Genomic DNA, 15,420 nt, shown 5'->3' with positions numbered 1-15,420 from the left:
CAAACATACTACAAACCCCCTCCCCCCCCCCCCCCCCCACACATTACATTCAAACACACAGACACTGCTCAGTGCATAATACAACCCTGCAAGCATGAGAAAATGTAGAGCCCCAGCCGTCAAAGCATTTACCTTTTAGCCACCCTTGCAATAGGGGGGCGGAAAAGTTATTGCCCAGGGCTCTCTACTTTAGTACTGCCAATGCATTGGGGTGTAGGGTGTGATTGCATGCCAGTGAGTTGGTGGGGGAAGGCTCTAGGGGGCCCAAGCTAATGCTTGCCCAGGGTCCATTCAATATTAAAGACGGCCCCCTGCTTACTATAGGTCTCCCTGGTGTTGTCTCCCTCTAAAGGAGGTTACTTTGTAGTTCAGATTCATTCAGTGCTGCCAGTGGCTGAGCAGTGTGTATACATCTGATAAGAAAGTCTCTTTTTCTGGAGTAAGGGTGTGTGGCTAAAATTACATATCAATCAGACCATAACCTATCAAAGTTGTATTCGTGTCCGGAGTGTCCCTTTAACGTGGGTATGAGTTGCCACTTTGGCCACGTTTTCTTTGACAGCCATACTTTACAAATGCTGCTGTTATTCATGAATAGTGCTGCCGATCTATATGTAGAATTTAAACACTGCCAAGAGAAATAATTTCATCATAAATTGGACATTAGATTCACTATTACAAATTAATTCCCTCTGCCTGCAAGTGAATGCTTCATCCTATTTCTTGCTAACATAATACCTTAATAGGTGGTGTTTTCGTTTACAGTAATCACGCTCAAACACCTAAGTAGGTAACACTGCATGGATCTGGATCTATAAATCTACAGAATGTTTACTATTAAGCATTTAATGGCGTACATCACAACACAATGTTATCCTGGTTTTGGGACTTGGAATATTCTAGAATTCAGAGACAGGCAACCTTCAGCACTCCAGATGTTGGGGACTATATCTCCCATAATACTTTTATAGCCATAATGCTGGCAAATCATCAGGGGAGATACAGTCGAAAATATCTGAAGAGTTGAAGATCGCCTACCACCTGTCAATATTAATGAATTATAGCGGGCTCCAACAGTAAGGATCGAGGACAAATAAGAAAACAAATCTTATTCATATAGATCTGGACAAAAAAAACTCATACAAGAAAAGAAAACTTGTTTAGTTTACGTGTTCTTGAATTATATTTTCTTTCTTCTGTTCACATAGACAAGTTGGTACAAGAAGCTGTGACCTAACAGCCAGGGATAACATTTTCAAGCTAATTTAATGTTGAATGGCATTTAAATGCTTCCAGTACATTTTATAAAGCTTTTGTTAAGGATCACAATTGTATGGAAAGTTTAGATGACATGGGAACGCAAGATGACGGCTACGAATGAAGAATGATAAAAGCACATTATACGAATGTAGAGTGTTTAAAGGATACTCTCTCTCTCTTCCGAAAAGCCAGCTGTGTCAGATGATGCAACTGTATGCAACTCGGACGCATCTTTTGCCAGCCGACTGTATCCGGAACGCTGGCATCGTTTGTGGGTCAGACGCTTCAGGTTCTCATTCTGGACTGGGCTTGACCCAGGGACGACTATTATTGGAGAGTCTTCCTTCGCTTCCGCTGTCTCTTCAAAGTTCTGGTTAGCAGTGTTATTGTTGAGGGTAACTGTACTGGGAGTGCGATTCATATTGTATCCCTTCTGACAAGAAGGCCAATTCTCTTCAGGGCTACTGGCAATAAGACTACTTTCTGATGGACTTTTCTTATCTTCAGAGCAAATGGACATCCGTGCCACAGCGGCATCTTGAAGACCACTCAAACTGTTGGGTATGCCCCTCTTACCTCGCAAGCGTTCATCATCAAGCTCAATGAGATTTGCTTTCTCAAGCTGGGAATCATCTGTGTTCTCATTGTTGAGGGAGTGATTTGGTGAACTTTCACTAGATCGGACACCTGAGTCAGAGGAATCTTTCTTGTCAAGAATAGCATCAGACAAATACTCCTTTGCTTTGATGAAGGTTCTCACATGCTCTGATGAAAGCTCAGTTGCCCTCTTATCTGTATTATTCTCTACCCTTTTGTCTTTTCCGTCCTTAAGGAGTGGAGTGTTATCAGACTCTTCGGTTCCAGATTCATCTTCATCACTGGGGAGCTTTTGGTATCGCAAATCCGTTCCCTTCAACTTTATATCTGGCGCCTGGAAAATACTGGTTCTTTCTGCTGACTTTTTGCCAGGCAGAAGTTTGGATCCAGACTGATCTGACTTTTCATCTTCTTCTGTAATGGGGTCTAGAGGAGAAGCATCGGTAGTAGACACTGTTGAAGAAGTGTAATCAACTACATCATTTCTCTTTAGCAAAAATTGCTTCCTTCCATCTTCCTGTTTAGGTTCAGTATCTTTGCTCTTGTCCTGCTCTGTGCTGGAGTGCAGAGAACTCACTGATGTACTCTGCCCTATGTAGTATGCGCTGGAGCTCATTGGGGAAGATCTGCCGCTCACAGTAGAGGAGCTCACAGCACCTTCAATTTGTGCCATCTGAGCAATGTATTCTCTGTAGGCATCTCTGTATTCTGCCTGCACTTTATCTGTAAGCCTGGAAATGTCATTGCTTGATTCTTGAGAATTAAGACTTGTGAGGCTTGGAGTTCTATGAGTCCGTCCCTGAAATAGAAACATAGGAAAAATGATGGTGGACCAAAGAACATGAAACTTCACTATTATTAGCTATTCCAGACATGTTTTACTTGTTGAGTTATAGTTCTACTTTTCTCTCAGGCACCCTTCCCCAAATTTCAAAAACAATGAAAAGCCCTTTGCAGCCATTCTGTCCAGAAACGTGATGGTTGGAACAATGGGAACTATACATGCCATTAGTAAAGTATTTTTGCCTGTTTTCAAAGTAAACGTTAATTTATGTTAAGTGTCAATAAGAGAGAATGATAACTATTTGGCAAGACACTACTAACTAGTTAACAATACCAGGCATAGAAGACAAATAGTAAAATTAAAAATCCATTTAAAAAAAAAAAACTTCCATAATTGCACAGTGTGTTTAATTTAGGGGTTGGTATCTCCTTTGTTAATTGCATACTACAGTCTGCATAACAGGTTCACTTGAACTATTATTATCCCCTTATTCACTAAATTGATCATTTATCATAGTGAAATGTTATACATTTAGCAGCTATGCTAGATGTAAAATACTCACTTCATCTCTAGCTTGTTACTGTAGCTATCTCTGCAGCTTTGTAGGTGTTACAATAATGTAAAACCAACCATTTGGTATTGCTTTGCACCTGCCCTTCTTCAATGTGAATGGTCCTAAATCCTCCCCCCTTCATGTCAATTCTGGTTTCATTGCAGATTCTATATTTCCCTAGAGAGCAGAACCACTACCTGGAAAAGGGTTCTCCCGGTCTTCCCCTTCAATCAATTGTCGACAAAGCACAATATTTCCTCCCCCCCTCCCACAATAAAATGTAGAAAGTTCTGCTAGCACAATGTATTGCTAATTTTATTTCCACTTTCATATAAAAAAAAAAAAAAAAAGTGTGTGTGTGTCCCATGATAGGTAATATTTAAAGAGCTATGCAATCACTATACCTCTTGTGTTAGATATTTGTATGTATACGTTACACAATAACAGAAATTAGTTTGGTACCTGCCAACCAGGGTTACTAAGACGTGGAGCCTCCTCAAAACCAATGTTGTTGAGTTCCTCAAAGCTGAAACTGAAATCATAGCCCTGACCTGCAAGGTCAGTGTGTGGCAGCTCTGGATTTGGAGCAGAACGTCTAATGACTTCATTGTGTGGCACCATTGTCCGCCCCGGTTCTGGTACCATTCGAACTTCTTCAGGATGTGTCTGGATGTCAGTGCTTCTCATGTCTTGAAGCTTAGAAAGAATCAGAAAATGAAGAAAATAAATATGGCGACAGAACTAGGTATATAAAAAAAAATAGCTTATTATAAAGCGATCCCTTACACCTCTAATATGCAATGTACTAGAGGGTGGCTGTGCATGCTTAGACTTGTAGTCAACAGCTAGGTGGAGTGACATATTGCATTTGCCTACTCTTTACATTTATAGCAATCACATCTCAATCACATTGCCCTCTTCCCCTCCCAAAAACACAATGAGAAGAAACAAAACAGATTATTTCAATCTGTAATCTGCGTGTTATGATTCCATCTGTTTATGGAGGATTCGCTACAAAAGGCTTCAGGAAGAGATTTTCAAGAGAACAATTAAGCCTGAATAATTTTCTTACAGTCATTTCCAATGTTTTAAATACTTAATCTCTTGAAAGCAACCTTTCGAGTCAATCTGTTTTGGGAGCCGATTAGATCAAATTATTTTAAATGAGAGTGTAAAGTCACATGCTTATTATACAATTCAAACAGACGTACACGGAGTTTGTTATACAATTATTGTGCAAAGAAGACTTTCTTGCTACAAAAATGTGCACCTTGTGGACCCCACACAATGACATTTAAAGTGGCTCTGTCGCCCTGGAAAAAAATCTGAGCATTTAATTACGTGAAGGTGTTAGTAGGGTATAGATATGTAGCTTTGGTATTCATGAGGGCAAGATATGAGAAGTAGTAGATTCATTGTTATAATGAGGGCTTCTTGGCTCCCCAAGGAGGTAAGTACCCATAACCAAGGGGGCATTGAGGGGTAGGGGGGCTGTACACCTCTTATGGGTGTGCCTAGTGTGTATGTGTGTGCGAGACAGGGCTTAGACTGCTCCTAGCAGGACCTGGCAATAGAAGGTATGAGCAACAAAAGGGTAACAGTAATATTTTGGTAACAGAAAAACTAAAGCAAAAAATACAGAAACAGAATATTGATGATCTGTGTTACAAACTGCCATTTGTAACTGTCCCTTTAAATGACAAATTGCCCTGCTTCCCTGGGTTGTGGAGAAGCCTATTTGCCAGCCTCCTTCCTCATGACTATGGCCCCTGGGAGATTGTGCCACTGAAAACTTATGGACTTTTATTGGGTGTGTATGGCCCTTTAAGAACCGTCTGGGGACATATTGTGACTTTGGTGAACAATGCCCCTTTAAGACTATGTCCCCAGACCTGTAAAATAACTTGTCCCTGGCTTTCTCCCACTTGGTTCAGTAAATGGGGCTTACTGAACCAAGTACCACACAGGCGGACCACCCAGAAGTGGAAGTGTGCAGGCAATTTACCTCCCAGGCTGTGAGGTTACTGCAGGTTAATTGCCGAGCGCTGGGTGGCCGCAGTTCGTGCAAACGAACACGTGGCGGCGGCCATCTTTGTTCTTCGAACGAGGTCAGCGGTATGTGTAGCCAAATTCATGGAACTAAAATCGGCTACACATTTCCGCGAACACCGCTGACCCTTACCTTCTCCCATACTGAATTTTCAGCTGCAGAGACTGAGTCCCGTTCAAAGATTCAAACGCACGTTTGAATGGGACTTAGTCGTTTTTCTGCATGAAATTGACCGACCGCACAGCCCAAATCTATGGAACTGTTTTTGGCAGGAAAATGTGCTTGCGGTCGACCATAAAGGACTTCCGTCTAACTTTTGATCTATTGGATGGATTTGGCTGATTATTGAGAGTGTTTGTGTTTAAAGTGTGCTGATTAATAATATGTATTTTTTATGAAGATTGGATGTATGGTTTTAAAGTTACAGGGTATGTGTAAAAACTGTATTTTTACTGTCTGTGATAATTATGTTAAACCCTTGTGTAACAATTATATCACAGGCAGAGGGGAGGATTTTGTGTGTAATTGCTGGGAGTGTTTTCTGTAATGTACGTGTGTGATTGGTTGTTTTGTAACGCCCTGTGGGTGGTCCCATCTAAGGGGATCCTGCATAAAAGAAGGTTCTTTTGGTGCCAATAAAAACAGAATGACTTGACCCTCTAACTTGCAGCCTTGACTCATGTTTGTAAGGGACAGCTATAATCACTACAGGGATTGCTATGCTCTTCATACTCCCTTAACTACTGAGCTCTTGTAAGAGCTCTTGTTCCTGATCCTGCTTCGCTCTCCAGAAGGAAGAGGTTCACCTACTGGAACCTGGAGCCTGGTCGTAGGTCCAGGGCGCAGAGCAGACGGCGAGATACCAGCCCAGCAGCGGTGGTTCGTGGAGTCTGCAGTACTTATGGTGTCTACACAGTAGTTATGGTGTCTACGGTGCTGATGGTCCTTTGGTGAGCGCTAGGAGCATCCTTTTCTACGGTCCAACTTCCCGCCAGCCTGGATGCAACCGTAACAATCTGTTATAGGTTGCTTCCAAACATGGAACAGCTTCTTCTTCCTCATCAGTCAGGTGGTTGGCGCGGTCCTCTGTGTTTCTTGGCACGAATGGTACAGTTGACTTTGGGTCCCAGACTTGGGTAAAGGTGGTGCAGAGGTTGTAGGTGTGGTGTCAGCAAGACCCAGAGCCAGGAGCAGCGCAGGTGCTTTAGATTCCGCAAAGAGCTTGTGGACAGTTCCGTTGTGGGAGACGAGAAGGGATCTTGGCGTTCCCCATCTATATGCTACCCATGCACAGCGTAGGTGACTAGTGAGGACAGTCAGTGATTTTCGCCACTGTAGTGTGGCCTTGGTGAGATCCTGGTAGAACGTTCGATACGATTCTTCGAATAACAATGGGGTCTTGCCCTTCACTGCTGTCATGATGTGGCCTTTGTCTTGGGATGATGAGCATCGAAGAATTACATCTCCAGTAATTGGGGCTGAAGCCTTGGTGATGGTAGGTAGGCGGAAGAGTCCAGCAATGGTGAACTTTTTGGCTACAGCCGGCGGTAACAGGAATGCAATGAGTCTCCTTATGTAGTGGGGTAATTCCTCCATTGTAATCGTAGGGGGTACCCAGTGGATTTTAATGTGGTTGCGGCGGTACTTGTCTGCCTGTGTGGTCATTTGCAGCCTCATGGTATGCTGTGTAGTTTGGAGTTGGAGCATTGCGTCTTTCACTCCGGCAAGTTCACCGCAGATTTTCCATATGTCCCGCTGCTGTGGCCTCTGGGATCTGTGTCCCATTGCTGGCGGGAGGTTAGAGGGTGTTGCGGTGCGGAAATCAGGAGTGTTGGCAGCTCTGTGTTGGCTCTGTTTGCCAAGAGCTCCTCGAGTTTTATGGGCACTGGTGTGTAGTAGGCCCCAGTCCTGCGTTTCAGCTTAGCCAGCTTCGGGGTGGATACGAAAGGCATCTATCGATGCCACGGGAGGTCCCCAATCTGTGCCTGCTATTTTTGGGGATAGTTGGTAGATTCCGTTGCCAGGTTGGGAGATACCAGAAATGGCGTCTGTCTCGTCGTCAGGCTCCGCCCTAAAGTTAATATTTTTATGAAATGCTCATAAAGACGTTGTTGGAATTTCATTGAAATTTAAAGACTCAACGGATATTTTATAAGACAAAGTAGGCACTACTTTGTCTTCTGGTAAATTCTCAAGTTGACAAATGGCAAAGCTACAGCCCTCAGGTTATCTCGCTCATCGTAAGATATCTTTGGAGGCTCTCGTGATCTTGCGGGGTCCTCCATAGATATCAGTGTTGTATGCTTGCACATGTGCAAGACTATGGCAATGACGTAAGTTTCTGGTATAGTAAGCGCCAGGAACTGAAGATTGAAGATGGTGGCATCCGCAGGGGACAGCACCAGGTAATTACTCAGCTCTGCTGCATCCTCGGACCCCTGCACACCTAGTGACGATGTCCCCATTTGGGGTCTTTGCCGCTCTGTCATATTTTTTCAGAAGGTGAATCTTTTTCAAAGATGGATATATCTCAGGCATCATCTTTATTATAGAAAGTTTTTCATTTCTGCATTTTACATTCTTACCGTGGATCGCTAAAGCAGTGAGCAGCCACACAGTGAAAAATTTATGGGAAATAAAACCAAAAAAAAAGTATTTAGTAAAATACATTAAAAAATATCCCTTACTGCACTTTTGAAGAGGTGCCAGTCTCCAAAATTCATACTCATTTCCTTTTTCAGCTCGTCCATGCTGCACTGCTGCAGAACACGTCCATTGATATTGGCCTGTATGAGGAATGAGAATTAAAAGACAAATGTAAGTCTGGTGACATAGGATACGATTTCTCACCACTGTTTTCCTTGGACAGATTGGCAATATTGTGTGTGTGAACTTGGCACTTTAAGATTCTTGCATAGTTTAGTTTACCCTAGCAGCACAACAGAGACTTAGAACACGTTAGACTTAGAGATTAGGAGGTGAGGTTACTTCAGGAATCATCATCCTGGGATTAAATAGATTCCATCATGATCTCAAGACCTCTAGCCCTAGACCAATAAAATAAGATTACTAAATTATGGATTCAAATCCTTTATTTATAAAGGGCCAATATGTTAGAACATAAGTAAATTCAGCTAAAATCTCCCGCGCTTTTATATTAACTTTTATACCCGCCCCCCATCACTCGAGGATTTGAATGCTTCCGGGTTTCCTGATCATCCTTTGGCTACAGTGTGCATTTCTACAGTGCACAGTCCGGACCTCTCTCATTGGCTACTGTAACCCGTTGCAATGCAGAATGAATCACAGGGTTTTTAGGTATCATGGAGGCAGTGAGAGACCGTTGCATGCACTGTGATATGTTGGTGATGATGGATGTTGAGGGGCCCCACTTTATTATTTTGGAGACCCTGAACAAAAATAAATAAAATATTGAAAATGCATAAATTAGCACCAATTATTATAGTTTAGGAGATGGGGTATATGTTCAATTTGGGGTGGTTGTGTATTTGTATAATCACCAACCTGTATGCATATTGTACATCATTTTAACCTCAAATCCTGTGACTTGGGTAGGCTCATGAACAGAGCTGTTTGGCAAGTCCTTTGAAGCAGGCCAGCCGTTCTACAGTTTGCCATACTTAAGGACAACTCTAGAAAATGCACAATGCATTCATTCAAAAACTGTGGGAAGACTGGGACTGACCCAAATCCAGGGCAACAATGGACATTCAGAAATAAATGTAATTTATTGTGTATTACCTTTTCTCACTAATGTGTTAAAAGGGAAAATGGGGGTCATCTTTGGGAGGTATATTTGACATTTGGCAGATCTGTCAGACCAGTGGACAAAATGGGATCTAGGAATAATAAGTGCAATTACCTTGCGTATAGTTGCTGTATATTGCGCCAACATGCTCGGTTCGATCCCATCTATCTGCTTCAGTTTTTCACACACCGCGTCCACGTTCATGGAACTCAGCGCAGAGGTCTGTGTTCCAGCAACACTGCCTGGTCCCTGCACATAAAGACGGAAATTAACTCATTGACACAGTGAACAGAGCAAGGTGCGCCCTGTAGTTTTAACCAAGCGGCAGAAACATAATGGGTTTATTTTTTTATAGCAATCGATCAACTCCCCAGATTCTGATGTTCAAAAAAGAACCTCCAGTATCATCAGCTTACTACCAAATTTTGTAAGCTTCCGACACATACCTGTGCATTTCTAGCTACAAATCCTTTCCCTATAGTGGACATACTCAGCACCACAGATTGAGAACTATACGGCGAAATGATTAAAAATAAACAAACAAACAGGACTACATAGGAATGTTTACATCAGGGGTTCCTAAAGGGTAGATGCCCAGATGTTTTAAAATACAGCTTTTATGATGTTTTGCCTTTATAATGGCATTTTAAAGGCATGCAAAGCATCATGGGAGTTGTAGTTCTACAGCATCTGGTGATCTACCTTTTGGGCACCCCTGATCTACATTATGATTAGCAATTGCTCACGAGTAAGTGTCAAGCCACTATTTTACATCATACAAAGAGCACCAAGTTGCATTAAAAACTAAACCTAAACTCACACAATGGAAAGAATAAAAAGAATAAGAATGTCGAAGACAATTACATGCATTGCGATTGTTCTTAATTGTTCCTTCCAATCGTAACATGCTACAAAGCTTGTATGATAAATAGAAGTGAAAACACCTTACTAACATTATTGCCATCTCCACACCAGGATAGATATAGTGTATATGTCAATGTTGATGAAGAACCTACAATGATGCAAATGTCAATGGTAAAAATGTTTTACCTATACATTACCAAGTAATAAGCCTTGTGAAATATATAGATAAAATGTATTTTCCACATATTGTTTGCATGTTAACATGTTGAGAAATATTGGTACACTAGAATCAGATAACCGGGGTGTGGAGCAGGTTAGAGGTAGAGCAGAGTAAGTGGTCAAAAGTTGATCAAAAGAAATCCGAATTTTCTCGCTAATTGCACATCTGGTCCTAATGTTTTAATTAATAGTCCTTTCACAACCAGGCTATATCTAGTCTCAGAAAAAGCAGTCAGTCTGGAGGAAGCAGTGAACAGGATACTGACAATCAGAAGGGAAACAAGGAAACAAGACAGAAGGAAGAGATCTTGATAGAAAAGACAGGATGGTGCTGGGAGTGGGGCAATCGGAGAAATGTTTCAAATTGTCCTTTTATATTCTCTGCAGCTTGTGAGACATGTAGGAAGAAAACAAAGGAGCCCTGGCAAATATTCTTCACTATATATTGGACTAATTCCATTGTGTGTCTGTGAAAAGGACAGTGTGGTAACAGGCAATACGTGTGCAGAGAAATTCGAAATTGTTTTTTGAGTATAAATAAAAAAGTAAAAGGAACATGCATTTAATGCATAAAATAAGTGTGTGGTATAGTGGTTATATTCACTATACGGTGCATTAGTGTAAGTGGGATGAAAAAAAAATCAAATGAAATCTCGTCTGATATTTTTACCTAAGATAGTGGTCAATTAGCATATCACTGTTTAGTGAACAACAAAACACTTTAAAACATTTTTTTTTTTAAATATTTGAAACAGATGTCTGAAATATTTGCCAATTTTGTGTTAAGTGAGTTTATAAATGAACCCAGTCCTACATTTTCCAATAAATTGACTTCAGTTTCACAATGATAAAACTCTTCGCTGAACCTGGTGGTTATTAGATTATTACGCCAACAATAGTAACAGAATGTGTATACTCTTAATGAAGAGCTTTTGTAATAGCAGCAGTTAAAGGGACACTATAGTCACCAGAACGACTACAGCTTAATGTAGTCGTTCTGCTTGTATACACTGTACCTGCAGCTTTAGTACTGTAAACTTGCCATTTCAGATAAAAGGCAGTGGTTATGTGGCTCAGTCAGATGGCCACTAGAGGTGCTTCCTATTTCAGTGCTGCCCGGTGAGCAGCACGTATGTTCAGCATCACCATGCTCAGCATTAAGACGTTCGACGCTCCCCATAGAGCACACGTTTTGCCGCATATGCACAATTGCCTCTCTTAGGTTTCTTATGACCAAGCAATGGACTGGCTGAGATCGTCAAGTTTTCTCAGCACGGTGATATACTAAAGTATGTAAGCTACCTTTTAACTCTAATGTAAACAGGGAGGGGTGTTACCTAAATATTTACTCTAGCATTATAGTGTTAATATGTCTGAATTCCTAAGACTATATAATCTTTAATAAGTACCAGAATGCATTTATGCTTGATAAAGCCACATTACAGCACAGAAAAGGAATCAATACAGTCAAAGGTGTAAGATGATTAAACAGTAGGAGTGCAACCAGCTACCTTTTTAAATGAAAAATATCACATTATCATTGTTCAGGACCGTGACTTTCAAAAAAGATTTTTTGTGTGTTGCTCTTCCTTTCATGCGATGTGCTGGTAAATAACTGACACTATTATTAAGTGGTTTGTGTTCTTAAAACACAAAAAATACCCAGCAAGACTTCATTCTAGTCATTTATAAAATCTGAAAATGTAATATAACTGTTAAATAACAAAGGGGTAAAACATTCGCGACTGGATTCCCCATGAGACAAACTAACATTTCCTAATTAGCTATATTTTACGAGCAAAGGGAAAAGATTGTCACTAAAAGCTGATCCATTCAGTTGTGACCTTCTCCACCTACATCTGTAATTACCTCCCGTATACTCTACTCGCCTCTCATAAAGGGCTACATGGCCAGGGGAGGATGTCTTATTAAGTCTTGGGAAGAAAAATATAAGAATTTACATTTATAGATTTTCCACTTTTAAAAACCCTATGTATGATTATATGGCAAAGTATTTAGTATTTCTAAGGAAATTATTATTATTTTTTTTTTACAAACTATTTACAAAACCTATTTACAAAAGCCATTAGCGATCTGAAAACTCCCTGCTGGAAGGTAGTTATTTTTAACTCTGTTGGTAAGGCAGAAGCTCAGAATTTGGCGCTGGGATACAGGCCAAGAAACAGCAATGGGAAAAGAAAAACACCCAAAAGAAAAGAAAAACGGAATTCTTGTGAAGAACGGTTGATAAATTGTCTGTTCCTGCCAAAATATTCCCATAAATGAGTATGAGCTAGGTGAAAGATAAGAGGGACAATTATTAAGGGGGCATTTCTTGGTTGGTAGAGAGCTGGGCTGGGGTACATGCAATCCTTATTGCAGCAGCAGCTACCGCACCATCCTGCAAAGTACGTTTGTGTATGAATATTTCCATGGGAACAGACTAAGAGGCAGATTTCAACAGAACTTAATAGAATTGCCTATTCCAGTTGCATTTTTGATTATTGCCAAATGCCTCTAAAGTTATTTCTTCTACAGTCTACATGAATAAAGTGGTGCCAGTGAAACGTGCAGTGATACGCTTATTATTCAGCTGCAATGTTTCATTTACTTGCAGTCCTCCTGCTATCATGCAGGCAAACGGGAAGCAGTGACTGGTCCCTTCTGCAAAGGCAATTATGGCGACCAGGGTCCGGGGTGCAGGTTCCTTGGAAAATATTGTGTTTTGTCTGACCACAGACCAAGAGGCAATACCCACAGCCCAAGGGCACCATAACCACTACATTGACATGTAAAAATTGTGGTGCCCAGAATTCTCCTTTAAGTAAAAACAATTTCAGCATGCGGAATTCAGGAGTCTTTATGCTGCCAGTACCAATTTACAGTTACCAAACAATTCTGGAATGGGGGTCAATTAAATCTCCTCTACGTTATTTAGTCTGCAAACACACAGTTTAAAAACTAGTTTCCAATCATGATTGCCCATAATTGCAAAAACACTTTTTTTTTATTTTATACTCTGGTGTATACCAGACCTAGAACTGCAGCAAGTTAGCTAGGCTTTGAGTTTTCAATTTCATGGGTTTTTTTCACATATTTCTCAGAACACATTTCACAGCGGGCTGCTCTAACAGGCAGAACTATTTGCTGCATTATTATTTTATGCTGAGTGCCATCCATTTTCAAATATGCAGATCGATATCTCTGCAGAGACAATGCTTTTAAAATGGATTATTTAACACGCATTCTTAACTTGGTTATCAAGAAATAAAATAGAACATTCTCGCGCATATGTCCATTTGGTATATTTGAATGGTTCAAAAGGAGATGATGCATAAAAAGTATATTGCATGCAGTTTAAAAGCAATTTATGAAAACTGCGGCGTGAAAGGGCATTTGTTAGTCTGTAAGCTGATTTAATTTGCTGTGCTTGTGCTTTATGCTTTATATAGCCAATGTAATGAGAAGGAAATACTAGACTCATTTTCACTTGCTTAAATGGTTACTCCACCACCATGACTACTTCTGCTGCACATTCAGAAATATTTGCACTTTTGTGCCGGGGGCTTTTTGCTCCCCCCTGCACATGTGGCCTAGGTCCCAGACTGCCTAATGTCAATTCTGTGCAATATACATCTGTCGCTGGTGCACACAGGACAAAGACGACAGACATGGTCATCTTATGCCATGCAGACAGTGTGCCGGCAAGGGGAAGCTTGATTTTACCTCCCTCTGTTTATTTAAATATTAAGACTTTTAGATTACTAAAGCCCTGCACTGCCCTGACCTGACCCTCCCTCCCCGGCTCTGAGCACAGGCATGGGATCTGAGCCAGTGACAAAGGTTCAAACAAATGCTCCTCTTTGAGACTGTGTCTATGTCAGACGAGTCGTGAAGAGGAGTGCTGGGAGCTTTGCCCGGCACTTTATTCAAGGGTAGGTTTAGATTAATTTGCGGCTTTAAAATAAAATAGCGTGATTGGGCAGGGGGCGTAATAAAACAATTATATTCTTCATAAAGGGTTGTAGTAATCTTTTAAATGCAGAATTATGCAACTTGAATGTTTACCCCAGGTAGTATATTATTTTACTTCCCATTTTTCACCCGGATAACCTGTGAAAATAATATGAAACTTACTTGGAATCCAGGCCTATTAGTTGGAATACCTGATAGTTTCCAAGCCCTCATCACACAGCATCATCCGAATTCTAGTCACGGACCAAACAAATGCTTCTCATTAGGCAGTCCGAAACAGAGTTCCAGGTTGCCTAAGTCACATGTGCTGGGTATGCAAACAGACCCCAGCAAAAAGGGGCAGATACCTCTGTATATGCAGTATCTGACATGCTGAACATACAGATTGAACGATCCATGACCATTCGAAACTCAGAAGTGATCATGGAGGTTGAAGTAACCCTTTAATGGAAAATGGGAAAAACAGCAACCACAATGTTTCATCCAAATGTTAATTTTTTTTTATAAAAATAAATAAATAAAAACAATGTAAAAATATGAATAAGCAATAAAAAAAACACACACATTAGTGCTCATAGGGTTAAAAAATGAATATGCAAGCAAAATACAAATCGATGTAAAGGTTTTCTAAGGGTCTAAGGAAGGACATTTATTTTCCCAGTTTCCTGCACTGAAACCAAATTAATATTGTTAAATGCTGTTACCATACTCCTGTCGAGGCTCACTGAGGACAGGGTAGAGATCAGTGACAGACTGTAATGGTACAGAAGAAGCACTTGACCAGTCTACTCTAAGTATTATGACATTTGATCTTTTGCTCTTCATCATGGCTTAATAAGTACTTCAACAGCCATTGCCGATCCCCAGTGAAAGCCTACTCCATACATTTACTACCTTTTCTCTAAACTATTATCGTCTACATCTAATCTGCAAATTGCAGCCTTCGGGGCTTGCGGACAGCATTCATTCGGCCTCACGAATTACTGGGATTCTCACAACCTCAGGTTAATGCACAGTAACTTTTTAGATACAAGAAAATGCATGATATTCCAGCTTGATAAAAAAAAAAATATAAGAAAAAAGCTACCAAAAATGTAATTTTTTTTTTTCTAAACAGTTTAATATGTAAATGCAGAGCATTATTCAGCATATCTGGAATTTTTTACATTGCTGTGAGATTTTCCCAGGCTCCGTCTTTGGCGTCTTATGTCAGTATATTTCCTTATAAAGTCTCTAATGTTCAATCCTGCATTGTAATCTTTGCTAGCTTGCTATTTACATCCCGAAACGCATACTGGTGCAGCACAGTGCTTCTTTCTAAAGACAAAGGCGGGACTGTGTTAAAGGGT

The 15,420-nt window shown here is 40.7% G+C and overlaps 1 protein-coding gene across 3 annotated transcripts in view; it reads right to left on the bottom strand.

The window, feature by feature from the left end:
- Positions 1–1,247: 1,247 nt before the first annotated feature.
- Positions 1,248–15,420, bottom strand: part of KIDINS220 (kinase D interacting substrate 220) — a 124,980-nt gene continuing 110,807 nt past the window's right edge. For all 3 annotated transcript variants that reach the window (XM_063442189.1, XM_063442190.1, XM_063442191.1), the window contains 4 exons: positions 9,128–9,262; positions 7,932–8,030; positions 3,657–3,890; positions 1,248–2,656 (listed from right to left, as the gene is read on the bottom strand). In XM_063442189.1, coding sequence (XP_063298259.1) covers positions 1,418–2,656; positions 3,657–3,890; positions 7,932–8,030; positions 9,128–9,262 — 1,707 coding nt within the window. In that variant the 3' untranslated portion in view covers positions 1,248–1,417. The remainder of the gene's footprint in view (positions 2,657–3,656; positions 3,891–7,931; positions 8,031–9,127; positions 9,263–15,420) is intronic.

This window comes from Pelobates fuscus, chromosome 2, assembly GCF_036172605.1.
Source record: "Pelobates fuscus isolate aPelFus1 chromosome 2, aPelFus1.pri, whole genome shotgun sequence".
NCBI lineage: Eukaryota > Metazoa > Chordata > Amphibia > Anura > Pelobatidae > Pelobates > Pelobates fuscus.
Note: the sequence above shows the minus strand (reverse complement) of the source record. Positions and strands in the feature narration are given on the sequence as shown.